This window comes from Acinonyx jubatus, chromosome C1 (assembly GCF_027475565.1).
Source record: "Acinonyx jubatus isolate Ajub_Pintada_27869175 chromosome C1, VMU_Ajub_asm_v1.0, whole genome shotgun sequence".
In the NCBI taxonomy this organism is placed as follows: domain Eukaryota; kingdom Metazoa; phylum Chordata; class Mammalia; order Carnivora; family Felidae; genus Acinonyx; species Acinonyx jubatus.
The window spans coordinates 210664278-210678873 of NC_069381.1; the positions used below are offsets into that span (position 1 = coordinate 210664278).

The 14596-nt window shown below is 43.7% G+C and overlaps 1 protein-coding gene across 7 annotated transcripts in view; it reads left to right on the forward strand.

Annotated features, from left to right (window-relative positions):
* DIS3L2 (DIS3 like 3'-5' exoribonuclease 2) overlaps positions 1-14596 on the forward strand; it is a 348816-nt gene that overhangs the window by 241205 nt on the left and 93015 nt on the right. For all 7 annotated transcript variants that reach the window (XM_027047786.2, XM_053215958.1, XM_027047801.2 and 4 more), the window contains one exon: positions 8514-8621. In XM_027047786.2, the coding sequence (XP_026903587.1) occupies positions 8514-8621 (108 nt within the window). The remainder of the gene's footprint in view (positions 1-8513; positions 8622-14596) is intronic.

Sequence of the window (14596 nt, forward strand, 5' to 3'; positions counted from 1 at the left end):
GGAGACCCGGGCTGGAAGGGGCAGGAGACCCCCCACCCCCACCCCCGCTTGCCCCTTCCTGGCTGGGTTGCTGACATCTGGCTCCCTTGAGCTTCAGTAGCCCCCCTGCTGCTGCTAGTCCCTCCTGTTCCTCTTTGCATGGATGATTGATTCTTCCCCTCTGTGGCCCTTTCCGTTGGTCACAGGGCTGTCCTGGCTAACCCGTTGCTGAACTTGGCCAGCCTGCCCGCTGTGGCTTTAGCAGATGTTTCTGCTCTCTGAGGCTAATATAAGATTTTATAGTCTGGATGGTACCCCCACCCAGCTGCCTTGGGCAATGGCGTATTTACCCAAATGATCAGTTTCTCTCAAGTCTCCCAAGCCCTAGTCCAGAATGCTTAGAAAGTCAGTGTCCTGTCACCATGTCCCTTTTTTTCCATGACAGCTTTTAAACTCTGCCCTGATTCAACGTTAATGCTGGCCCGAAGCATGCTTACGGAGACTTAGAACCCTTTAAGTCCCTTTCCTTCTCCAGTGCCTGAAGGGCTGTCGATCTTCATCCAGTTCGTATTTGTTGAGGCCCGGCTGTGTGCCAGGTGGCAGGTGTGTAAAGATGAGGGAGATGCTGGTCCTGCCCTGGGGAAGTCAGAGGAGGTGGGCACGTAACGAGCACTTACAGTACACCGGGCCCCCTGCAGTTACGGAAGTAGTCTGGGAGGTGGGGAGCACTAGGGAGGACAGAGAAGTCGTACCTGCCCGGGCTGGTGGTAGGAGAGGAGCTTCCAAAAGAGCCAAGACGCCTCACGGCAAAATTGAGTTTTGAGCAGCGTTTCAAATTTTAAGTCAAAAATCTCTACGTGGGTAGAGAGGGCATTCCAGGCAGTGGCTCAACGAGGAACAAAGCAGTTTGGAATTTCTGGAGTAGAAATTGCAGGAGCCAAAAGCTGAAGTTACAAAGAGAGGCCTGGAGTGGCAAGCTGAGGAGTGTGGACTTCATCTTGAGGGCAAGTAGGGAAGGGACATGGTCTCCTTTGTTTCAGGTAGAAAGTCACCTTGGCAACCATGTGGTTGAAGAATAGTGAGGCCAGAGGGAGGAAAATTGTTATCAGGACCAGAGCCCTTTCCCTCAGCTGTGGCCCCTTGAGGCTTTGAGTAACCACCCCAAAGTAGGTGGGGAGTTTTGCTCATAGAATTTTAGGAGAGTTTACCAACATGCTGGTGTCCAGCTGGACTCCAGGAGAACTAGAGAAATAGGTGTCTTCGGCCTGGTGCTAAAATGGACATCCTGAGCAAGGAGCCCCTGGCTGCTTCCCCTCCCATCCAAGAATCCATATCACACAGCAAGGGGTGGGACTGGGTACCTGGGAAGTTGGCTTCCCCATGATGTCTCTGATTTCTCCTCGGAGATAGAGGCCCTCTGCCAGCTTCTCATTGAGAGCTTTTGGCCACCGTTGACCCTTGGCCACTGAACACAGAGACGGAGGGTTCAGGCTTTGCTGGACACGTCTCCGCCCCGTTGCAGGTGTTTGGACCCTCCCTCGTTAGCAGGACAAGCAAAAATATCAAACTGTCAAATTCAATTCATCAGCTACTGGAAAGGTAAAGGTCATGTGTCCTACTGTAAATGGTTTGCAGATTATCATTGGGTAGAGTAGAGTAAGGAGATGCAGAAGTATGGAGAATAATAAGGAAACCTTACCCAGAATAATTTCCACTCTAGAACTCTGCTGCCAGTTTAGAAGACTATTCAAATATAATCCAAGAGAGATGAACGTGGCCACACTTGAACAGTGGAAGACGGAGAGGAGAGAAGACTCATTTGAGAGAGATTTAGATGTACAAACCTACAGATTCTGGGAACTGATTGGTTGTAGCAGGCAGAGGAGAGTGGAGAAATCACAAGATAACATCCAATGGTGTTCTGTGGGAGGGGTGTGTGTGTGTGTGTGTGTGTGTGTGTGTGTGTGTGTGTGTGTGGTTTTGTTGTTGTTTGCTTGCGTGTTTAACTGGTAGCAGGGTGCTGCTGCTCTTAACAGAAATAGGAAACATAGTCATAGCAACAGCATCCCCCTGATGCATAAGTGGTTGCGTGATGCTGTGACAGCCAGCAGTTTCTCACCCCCTGCAGGGACCTTTCTTCTCTTTTCCTCTTGTTCGATGTGTCCCGCACTCACCACCCCTGTCTGGGAGGTTGTCCAGGCGCTGTGTCCAGATGTCACAGAGCCGACGAGCATGCGTAGACCACAGACTCTGGTCCAGGTGGGGCTCCCCTGAAACAGCAGGACTTGTATTCAAGGAAGCAGCTCATTGAGAGCGGCTGCCTGTGTCTCTGGCCCTCCTCCCACGGGGATCCCTGCTGTGCTGTGTGCACCTGACACGTGTGTCACGGGGTCATGGAGCGCATGGCCAGTGCCCCCGGCAGAAATCGGGGCCAGTGCCCCCGATTTATGAGAGGCCACGACGTGCCAAACCACGGATGTGATTGTAATATCTTCTTCATCCCTTCATCCCTTCTCTTCTTTGAAAGAGAAATAACCATCTATTTGCAAAACTACATGGGCATAAAGACTTCTCTCTGAATACCGTCTGAATTCTGCCCCAAGATCTGGTGAAAGTTTATTAAAAGAAATGCCCTTTAAAAACTAAAGATAATTACACTACCTGAAAACGTTTTCAAGTTTAGCTTCTTCATGAGCACTTAGGTTCTTTGGCATTTGAATATGAAAATGTTGTCCTCTGTATAAGAAAAAAAGATACGAAGCAGTGTTTATAACCTGGGCGGCCACTGAGTGTGCCAGTAGTGTCTAGGAGAGAACAGTCAAAACAGTTTGTCTTCTACTTAAAATGCTAGCTGTCTATGAAATTCTTGTGTCAGGTTGTTTAAATAGAAGTCCACCATGGATTTCATAAAATGTTTAACGTGATGCAATAAACAGTAAACACGGAAAGAATAAGTGATTCATTCCCCGGGCAGAAGTCAGTCATTTGCAGACAAGGTGCCCGCTGTGCGTCAGGTACGAGATAAACGGGCACAAGAGCTGGTGCTCATTCCTGAAGATTCCAGGGTGCGGTGGGAAGGAGAGGCATGGAAAGAAGTAACTAGGATGTGTTAAGAGCTACAGAAGTGTCACAAGAGAGCTGGGAGAGTGGAATAAGTGGCTGCTTAGGACGGCCTCAGATCCTTTTCGAAAGAGCTGCAGGGAGGGGGGACGGGAAGTATCCGAAACACCATACATCCTCCCTTGGGGGAATCTGGATATGCCTTTGAGGGATGATGATGAGCCGAATCTTCGAGGATGTGCAAAAGTTGGCCAGATGTAAAACATCCAGAAAGATGTCCCAGAGAGAACAATCTTGGCAAGACCTAGAACGGTGAGCAGGCCTGGCAGGTGAAGGGTGTGCGGTGAGTGGCCCTGCTGAAAGGGAAGGCCTCGCCGGGTGACCGAAGGACCTGGTGGGCCGCGGGATGGCCGGTGAGCGGACTTGTATTGAGCATCTTAAGTATTGTTTTGCCAGTAAGAAAGCCAAGGCTCGGAATTCCACTCGTTTGCCCAGGGTGTACAGGAGGTGGTGGGCCCAGGATTAGACTTCAAGTCTGTGGGGCCTCAAATTCTTTACTCTTTTAACTGCGCTGTGCTCCTGATGAGTATGGACTTTACTCTGCTATTTACTGATCTTTAGACGTGTGTGTGTGTGTGTGTGTGTGTGTGTGTGTGTGTGTGTGTGTGTGTGAGATAAAGGCCTTTTCTGCAGATAAAACATAACCTTAAACTAATATATGAGAACAGATGAGGTTGTATTTCATTAGCTTAAATTTCTTTCATACTTAAATGTGTAAGACTTATGAGATCAATTCAAGAAAGCAGTGGCTTTTTCTTAATAAGCTTTTATTTTAGACTCATTTTAGCAATAACAGAAAAGTTGCAAAGACAGTACAAAGAGGTCCCACTTCCCAGTTCCCCCAGTGTTAACATCTTATATTACCCTAGGACATTTGTCATAACTAACAAGCTGACACTGGGAAATTACTATTAACTAAACTCCATACTTCATTTGGATTTTACCAGCTTTTCCACCAATGTCTTCTTTTGGATTCACTCCAGGATACCACATTGTATTTATTTTTTTTTTTTCAACGTTTATTTATTTTGGGGACAGAGAGAGACAGAGCCTGAACGGGGGAGGGGCAGAGAGAGAGGGAGACACAGAATCGGAAACAGGCTCCAGGCTCCCAGCCATCGACCCAGAGCCCGACGCGGGGCTCGAACTCACGGACCGCGAGATCGTGACCTGGCTGAAGTCGGACGCTTAACTGGCTGCGCCACCCAGGCGCCCCCACATTGTATTTAATTGTAGTGACTTCTTTTGACAAACACAAAGTCAGGAATTGCATTATGTTCGCATGTGCTCAGCTTTGTGATTCAAAATAAGATAGTGCCTTGAACACTTGAAAGAAACACTACTATATATAAAGAGGTATTAAGCCCTGGGCTACGAGCGTGCCGGGAGAACAGCCTACTACCGAAATACAATTGGTATAATTATCCGATAATGCAGGGCAGGGAAGAATCCCAGAATTTACACCCAACAAATTTGATTTAGTCTATCTTAGCTTGGGCTGTCATAAAACATACTCTAGACTAGGTGGCTTAAACAACAGACATTTATGTTTCCACAGTTCTGGGGAGTAGAAGTCCTAGATGAGGGTCCCAGCCAGTTCGGTTCATAGTGAGGACTCTTCCTGGCTTGTAGATGGCTGTGTCCTCACAGGGCCTTTTTTCTGTGTCTCTGCAGGGCAGGGAGAGGAGAGTTACCTCTCTCTATCGGATCAGAGCCCCACCCTGTGACTTCATTTAACCTTAATTACCTCCTCAAGACCCTACCTCCAGTGCGGGGACTTTGAGGGCTAGGGCTTCCCCATAGGAATTTGCGGGGGTGGGGGGACAGTTCCATCCATAGCAGAATCCAAAACCTGAAATGATGGGACATCTTCACAGTCTCGTCCCAAGACAGTGTGGTCTTGAGACTTTCTCCATTTTGCACCTTATGTGTATGCAGGTAAAGATGTATTATCTTGTAAAACCACCGGATACCTGAAAGACAATGTTAAATACGTAGATCATATTTTAACATTCATTAAATAAGTTAAAGAAAATGTAGTGTCATCTGAACAGATGGTATAAAAGCAATGGCAAGAAAAAAAAAACCATCAAAAATGATTGTCTTACAAAAAGCTGTTACCAAAAGTTTTCAGGTGGTCATTAGATTTCACACAGGTGTTTAAAAAAAAATACCGCATCCTTCAGAATAATGCCAAGTAATGCCATACAATTATTAATTATTTGTTACTGGTGTGGGCCATGAGTTCTAGAATTTACATTTCCATACCAAAGGTTATTTACTGTATTGAAACAGGGTACAGGTACAGTCACTTCACAGAGTAAGAAACCACGGGGAGTGTTGAAAAAGGGCTGCTTGTGGCTGGTTTAGTTTGGGAGGGGAGTGGATGGTAATCAAGAAAGGTGTGGAAGAAGGAATAGATTAAAGGGAGGAGAGAGCGAGATCCAGGTAGAGATACTGTGTTCATCTTTGGAACTTTAGAGAAAACAAGTAGCATTCTGGGACAGCTGTGAAGTCATCATTTTAAAGTTAAGTTGAAGAGAATTTTTTTTTTTTAATTAAAGAAGGTATACCACTGGATCAGTTTATTATGGACTAGAAAGATCAATAAAGGGAAGAAATCATTTGGGCTTAAAGAACTGCAAAATGAGTGATCAGTTGATCCTAGCATTCTCCTAGGAAACCTGTGATACTTTGTTGGAGTATCCCTGCTGATCTTCCGACGTGTGGTCTGGTCAGCTGCGATACTACTTTCAATCACGAAAGCATCGAGTCTGCAATTTTATTTTGGTGAAACCCCGTCGTGAGTTTACACTCAGCCCTTGGGTTCTTTTATTGTTCCCAGATTTATTGGCAAATCATTGATAAACACAACTGTGTATTTTGAAAGTGTGAAACGATTGCCAAGATGAAGTTAAGGAATACATGCACTGCCTCTCACGGTTAGGTCTTGTGTGCGTGGGGTGAGAATGCTTCAGGTTTACTGTCAGCAAATTTCAAGTGTACCACATCCTGCCATTAACTGTAGTCACCATGCTGTACCTTAAGATCCTCAGAACTTACTCATCGCGTAACCGAAAGTACGTGCCATTTGATCTATATCTCCCCATTTTTCTCCCCCCAGCCCCCCAGCCACTGCCATGTAAATGATACCATACAGTATTTGAGATCCTGTCTGGCTTATTTCACTGCGTATAGTGCCCTCCCAGGCTCATTCATGCTGTCACAACTGGCAGGAGTTCCTTCTTTTTTTATGGATAATAATATGCCATAGTTTATGTGCATGTACACATTGTCTTTATCCCTTCATCTGTCAACAGACACTTGGGTTGTTGCCATGTCTTACGGTTGTGAATAATGCTGCCGTGAGCATGAGAACACAGATATCTCTTCAAAGGACTGATTCCATTTCCTTGGGGTATATACCAGGAAGTGGGGTTACTGGATCAAATGGTAACTCTGTTTTTAATGTTTCGAGGGACCTCTATACTGTTTTCCGTTATGGCTCTACCAATTTAGATCCCCCCTCAATAATGTATGAGTGTTCTCTTCTCTCCACATCCTCACCACCCTTTGTTATTTCTTGTCTTTTTGGTAATAGCTATCCTAACAGATGTGAGATAATTTACCAGTCCCACTTACAACAGCATGAAAAACAATAAAATACTTAGGAATACATTTAACCAGGAGGTAAAAGTTGTGTACACTGAAAACTGTAAGACGTCAATGAAAGAAATTGATAAAGGCACAAATAAGTGTAAAGACAGGCATCCTGTGTTCTTGGATTGGAAGAATTAATATTGTTAAAATGCTCATACTCCCCAAAGTTATCTACAGATTCAGTGTAATCTCTATCAAAATTCCAACAGCATTTTTCACAAAAATAGAAAATCTCTCCTAAAATTAATATAGGACCACAAAGGACTATGAGTAGCTAAAGCTATCTTGAGGCAGAAAACAAAACCACAGGGGCGCCTGGGTGGCGCAGTCGGTTAAGCGTCCGACTTCAACCAGGTCACGATCTCGCGGTCCGTGAGTCCGAGCCCCGCGTCAGGCTCTGGGCTGATGGCTCAGAGCCTGGAGCCTGTTTCCGATTCTGTGTCTCCCTCTCTCTCTGTCCCTCCCCCGTTCATGCTCTGTCTCTCTCTGTCCCAAAAATAAATAAACGTTGAAAAAAATAAATAAATTAAATAAAATAAAAAGAAAAAGAAAAAAAAAAAGAAAACAAAACCACAGGCATCACACTTCTCATTTCAAACTACGTTACGAAGCTACAATAATCAAAACAGTAGGGTACTAGTATAAAAACAGACACATGGATCAATAGAACAGAATAGACAGCTTGGAAATAAACCCATGTACATGTGGCCAACTAGTCTTTGACAAAGGTGCCAAGAACATACAAGGGGGAAAAGACAGTCTCTTCAATACATGGTGCTGAGAAAACTGACAGCCACATGCAAAGAATGACACTGGACACCCATCTTACACTGCACACAAAAACTAACTTGAATTAGGAGCGCCTGGTGGCTCTCAGTTAAGCATCCAACTCCCGGTTTCAACTCGGGTCATGATCTCACGGTTCGTGAATTTGAGCCCCACATCAGACTGCGCCGACAGCGTGAAGTCCGCTTAGGATTCCCTGTCTCGCCCTCTCTCTGCCCCTCCCCTGCTCGTGTGTGCATGCTCATATTCATTCATTCTCTGTCTCTCCCTCTCTCCCTCTCTCAAAAATAAATAAATAAACTTAAAAAAAAAAACAACTTGAATTAAAGACTTAAGTGTAAGACCTTGGGTTCTTAAGTATAGAGTTCAACTGGAAGATTATATCCAAAAAGTCCAACTCATTCTTGGCTCTAGAGTTTCAGTTTTAGTGTATAGTAAAATGTAATTATTTTTCATTGCTGTAATATCGCTTTTCCCCGTTACCAATTTTTCTCACCTTTCCAGTTCACATTCCCATTTCTCTGGAGGCTCTTTGCAAATGTGCCAGGTGGCATGGTCCTTCTGTGGCCTTCAGGGGACAGTGCTGCCTCCATCTTCAGTTTGCTCTGGAAGCTCAAGCTCTTCATCAAAACTCTGTCCTCTAGGGGCACCTGGGTGGCTCAGTCAGGTTGAGCGACCGACTTCAGTTCAGGTCATGATCTCACGGTTGGTGGGTTCGAGCCCCGCGTCGGGCTCTGTGCTGACAGCTCAGAGCCTGGAACCTGCTTCCCATTCTGTGTCTCCCTCTCTCTCTGCCCTTCCCTCCCTCTCTCTCTCTCTCTCTCTCTCTCTCTCTCTCTCTCTCAAATATAAATAAACGTTAAAAATTAAAAAACAACAACAACTCTGTCCTCTGGGTGGCTCCCAAGTCTGGTCAGCTCCTGCAGATGAGAGAGCAATGTGCTCATGGGCCTGTTCTTTGCTTGCAGGTTGTCCCCATGCTTCCCAGGCTGCTGTGTGAAGAGCTGTGCAGCCTCCATCCCATGACAGACAAGCTGACCTTCTCTGTGATCTGGACACTCACCCCAGAGGGCAAGGTAACAGCTTACACGCGTGAGCAGTTCATTCAGTGAGTCCCTGTTAATCGCCCACTTTGTGCCTGGTGCCGAGCTGGAGTCCCACGGTGGTAGAAGGGCATTGTACGGGCAGTCGCCATAGAGAACAGAGGAGAGCCTCCTGCCTCTGAAGAGCTGTCAGTCCATTTAGAAGGCCAGACTGACCGTGAGCAATTGGAAATAGGTTGTTTCTTTCTTATCTTTTATCAAACGGAAGAAGGAATTGTGTAAACAAAGTCACTGGGGAGGCTTAGTACAGGAGCTGAGATGTAAAGCTGAATGTGGACCGGCAGTGGCAGAAGGGGCAGAAGGGGCTACAGTTAGGAGAACGGGCCCTGTTTGAAGGAGGACACTGCGGGGAGAGGGTTGTGAGTTTGGGAAGGTGGCACGGAGTCAACCTGTGGGGACCCTCAAATGACAGTCACAAATGAATTCTGGGTTGTTAGGGTTCCTCTGAAGGGTCATGAGAAAGGTGACATTTTGGAAAGATTAGTGCCACATCTTTGTGCAGGTGACCTGGTAGTTGGAAGATGAATTAAATTGGCACAGAGCAATGCCATAATCAGGGCCCAATGGTGAAACTACAGACCAAGCACAGAAAGGAGAAGAATGTCAGCAGGCACTCCCTAAAGGTGGGGGACAAATGAGACAGCTAAATGGAAGATAACTCTAGGAAAAACTAGTTTTCTCCCCACAAACAGAAGCAACTCTAAACATCCAAAAATAAGGTAATGATTAAGTAACATACAGCACCGATTCAGTGGGATGTTATGCAGTTACTAGAGCTGTTGCAGGGACCATGTAAGAGCATAGGAAATGGTTATGCTGTAATATTCAATGGAAGTAAAAAGAAGATATTTAATTACAAAGAGGCTCCAAATAAAGATGGAGAATCAAATACCCACATTTACTTTCATTCCCTCCCAAAACCTCACTAAAACAACAGCGAAGAGATTTTTTTTAAAGACATAAACCCACAAGGACAAAGAGAATGGGAGAGCAGACAACAGCAACAAAATTTTGGAACTGGGAAGCAGATGGATGAGTGGTCACTGACTTAGCAGTCCTGAGAAAGCTGAATCCTGAGCCAACAATCGAGAAGGCCAAGAAACAACTCAATTTTGCATAGCCGAACCCTAAAGAAATTCAGAAATTGATGGCACCAGGTAACTGCACAAAGTGGAAGAGAGGTGGGTGAAGAGGAAACTAACCGTATTGGTTGACAGTTCATTTAGAAAGATTGCCCCTCCCATAACTTGGAAGAAGAACAGAAATTTATTCTCTGGACAGGATGAAGTTAAGGATGTCTGAACAGGGGGACACCAAACACACTTAATGATAATGGTCGTTTGGGAGAGGTTGATTGAGTGTGCTAGCCTCCTAAATGTTAAAAATCCCAGCTTTCTTTTCCAGCTAAATGCAGAATTCTGGTCACCAAGCCTTATACTCTTGAGTCCGGAGATGAGAAACTTTTCTTGAGGAATCAGAGTGCGAAGAGTTAAGGATCATCGCCTCAGGCACTCCCCAACCAGCAGCCCAGCTCCTCTCCCTGTAGGGAATCTTAGAGGCAGCAAGTTCCTTCAACGCGAGCAGAGCTCTTTAGGATTTCACTAAAAATCAGCATTTCAGGATTTCACTTCCACATATGAAGAGACATCCAAGGGGCACCTGGCTGGCTGAGTCAGTGGAGCGTGCGACTCTATATCTTGGGGTCATGTGTTCAAGCTTCACTCTGGGCATACAGCTTACTTAAAAGAGAGAGAGAGACAACTAAAACTAAAGCCACTACCATGAAATAGAAAAACCAAAGCAAACAAACAGAAAAAAGCAACTAGGACAAAACAGACTGTACAGGGAAAAGAAATTATCATTTATATCTCTAGAGAATTTTTTAAAGAAATTATAAGATCTAGATACTTTAAAACAAGAAACAGGAGCAGGGAGAAAGAGCTCATGGAAATTTAAAACATGATAGAAGAAATAAAGGCAACTCAAAATTCTGGTTGGCAGATAGAGTTGAGGAGTTGTCCCAGAAAGAGATAGAACAAATAAGAAAATTAGAGGACTAGTCCAGGATATCCAGTATTTTTTCAATGAATATTCCAGAAATTGAGAACAATCAAAAAAGGGAGAAGAAATGATCAACAAAATAACTCAACAAAATGCCCCTTTCCTGCAGGATTTGACTTTCCAGATTGAAAGAACCCAGTGCCCAGCACCATGGTGGATACACATCATCTCCAGACCATATCATCATAAAATCTCAGAACACCAGGGACAAAGGAAAGATCCTCTTGGCTTCTAAGAAGGAAAAAAAAAAGTCACATACAGTCGTTCAGAACTCAGAATAACTTAAGACTATTCTGTTATAACCCTAGAAGCTAGATGGCAATGAAACAACACTTTCTAATCCTGAAAGACTATGATTTTAATGCTAAAATTCTGTACCCAGCTAAGCTATCAATAAAATGTGTGAATCGGAAAGGACATTTTCAGGGCACTTGGGTGGCTTAGTCAGTTGAGAGTCCAACCTTGACTTAGGTCATGATCTCACCTTTCATGAGTTCGAGCCCCACATCGAACTCTCTGCTGCCAGCGTAGAGCCCGCTTCATTCAGATCCTCTGTCTCCCTCTCACTGCCCCTCCCCCGCTCAGGCTCAAGTGTGCATTTTCTCTCTCTGTCTCTCTCTCTTTCAAAAATAAATAAGCATTAAAAATTTTTAAAAAGGAAAGGAAAGGACATTTTCAGATATGCAAGGCCTCAAAAAAATGTACCTTTCATATATCCTTTCTCAGGAAGCTACCAGAAGATGTGCTTCACCAGAATGAAAGAGTAAATCAGGAAGGAGGAAGACCTAGGATTCAGGGAGGAAATAAACCAACCCAGGAAAGCAGTGAAAGAATCACCTAGATCACAGGTTGGGGAACTTTTTCTGTCAAGGACAGGATAGTACTTTTTTTTTTCTTTTCAGTTTTTAGGCCACTCGGTCTCTGTCACAACCACTCAACTCTACCTTTGTGCCATTGTAGCACAAAAGTAGACAATATGTAAGTGAAAGAGCGTGGCTATATTCCAGTAAAACTCTACTTAAAAACAGATGACAGGCTGGATTTGACCTACAGGTCATAATTTTCTGTAGATGATGGTGAAGAAGGTCCCTAGGGCAACAACTCTACAAGGGTATAGAAGACAGCCAGACAGGCTGTAGCAGCCCAGAAGGCTCTAAGAGAGATGTCTTCAAGAAAATGAAATAGTTAAAACATCTATATATCTGAATTTTTTGAGAGATGATTTAGACCAGCACTTAGAGAATTTTTTGGTCTGAGGACTTGTTACACTAAAAAAATCTTCAATGACCTCAAAATGTTTATGTTCATGTGGATTACCTATTAAAAATTAGAACTGCTAGAAATTTTAAATATTTATTTAAAGTAATAATAATAAGCCATAAATAATATTTCATGAAAAGTAACTATGTTTTCTAAAAATTAGGAGAGTTTTATATTTTCCTAAATCTTTTTCACAACTGTATTAAGGAAGACATTAAACCAGCTTCTCATATATGCTTCTATATTCAATCTGTTAGGGTAAGTTATTTTGGTTGAACTATGTAAGTGAAGAAAATCCAGCTTCAAACAGATATGTAGTTGGAAAATAAAGGTGTGCTTATTTATTTATGAATATTATTTTTGAGAGAGAGAATGCACCCAGGAAAGGGGCAGAGAGAGAGGGAGAGAGAATCCTAAGCGGGTTCCACACCCAGCTCAGAGGCTCAGTCTTACAAACCTCGAGATCATGACCTGAACTGAAGTCAAGAGTTGGACGCTTAACTGACTGAGCCACTCAGGTGCCCCAAAAGGGGTATTTTAATAGTTTTTTCAGGTAATTATGGATATTCGTCTCTGCATTACACCAGAATTTGACAGTTTCTTAAAAATTAGTTCCATTCTAGAATCTGAAACTGTATCTGCTAGGGACTAAATTCTGTACCACTGAAACCCATATGTTGACGCTCCAGTGCCCTAGTGTGTGTCTGGAGGTAGAGCCTGTAAGGAGATAATTTAGGTTACATGAGGTCATAAGGGTGGAGCCCTGATCTGATAGAATTAATGTGTTTGTAAGAAGCGAGACCAGAGAGCTCGCTTTCTCCCTGCCATGTGAGGACACAGTGAGAAGGTGGTCATCCTCAAGCCAGGAAGAGAGCCTCTCTCACCATAAACCAAATAGGCTGGCACCTTGATCTTGTCCTTCCCAAACTCTAGAACTGTGAGAAAGCAATTATCAACAACGCCCAGACTGGGGTATGCTGTTATGGCAGCCCTAGTAGACTGATACAATAGATACAATAATATCACTTCAACTTTTTTTACTAGATTACGTTAAAATCTGTCTTATATTTTATTTTTTTTAATGTTTTATTTTCGAGAGGGCGGGGAGGGGCAGAGAGACAGAGACAGAGGATCCAAAGCAGGCTCCACTGTGATAGCAGAGAGCTCGACGCGGGACTCAAACCCACAAACCAGGAGATCATGATCTGAGCCAAAGTTGGACACTTAACCGACTTAGCCACTGACGCGCCCCAGTCTTATACTCTAAATGGACCTTTTACCTAGGCAGTGATTTTTTTTTTTATCATGCATTCAGAAAGTTTAGATCATTTAGAAAATATTGGCTCCTTATGCTGATCTTCTACATGTGAACATATTTCCTTTTATGATATCAAAAAATCACATTGGTTAATATCACTGCTGATATTAGACAAGTCTTTAAGTATTAGGAAACATGTACCATGTGTCGGATACAAGGTTTCCAAAATTCTCAGTTTTGTGAAAGCTCAAATTTTATCATAGGCAATAAATAATATCAGTTGTTTTTCTCGAAGCCCCAAATAACCATAGTTTGAGTATTACTTGTTCCTTCAAGTAAAAATGGCGTTTCGTAAAAAAAGCCATCGGTTTAGCTTACAGCTCAATTACATAACTGCTTTTCCTCCAGACAACCGTCATACTTCATTCAGCATGCAGCTTTCTGTGAAGAAAACAAGGACTCCAGGATTGAGCCATAAGAAGACTAATAACTGTTACTGCATCATCAAGAACATTCTTACCCACGTCATCAAAAACATTCAGACATTCTTAAGCCAGCTAGACTTTCTGTTCCTGGGACTGAGGTGGTCAAGAGTATCCTGGCACTGGATACATTTGTTGCCGTTGCCTTATTCATGCCAAGGCAGCGGCAGCGGCAGCAGCAATTTCCGCCGTCAGTGCTTTTGTTCCCAGTGTAAATGTCAACACAAGGAAAAAGTCAAATAATGCCTTAGGATTTATTGTTATGAAAATAGCACTGACCTCCTGGGTCCCTGCAAGGGTCTCAGGCACCCCCAGGAGTCCACAGACCATACTTTAAGAACCACTGTTTTAGACAGTTGGTGGGAAGTTTGGGGTAGATTAATATACATCGTATACAGAAAAACCAAGCAAATTAAAACAAAGCAGCTATTAATTCTGGTGAAAATAAAAATTCGTGTAGGAAAGAAAAGTAACACTTAGCATGCACATAACCATAATAGTTCGTTCTGACAGCGATGATGTGACCATTGGGAGGGCAAGGGCCTGGAGCGGTTCTGTGGGTTTGGTTGGGGGAAAGGAGCACATGTGGGAAAAAAACTAAATTCTCTTCTTCTATAGTAAAAAGTTTTGAATAACACCTAAAACTGAAAAATCAAGAAGCAGCGATCAGGCAGGCTACTTAGAAATATAGAAGTAAGTACCAAAATAACCTGCTAGGATTGGTGGAAATGGTTACCCCTGGGGAAGGGCAGAGGAAGGAAGGAGACAGAGGGCTGCTGGTTTTCACAGGCCTTTAACACTCTTTTTGTCTGCTTGAACTATGGATACTTTAACTTTTCGATTTTTATTTTGAAAAATTTCAAATAGACATGAAAGTAAAGAAAATA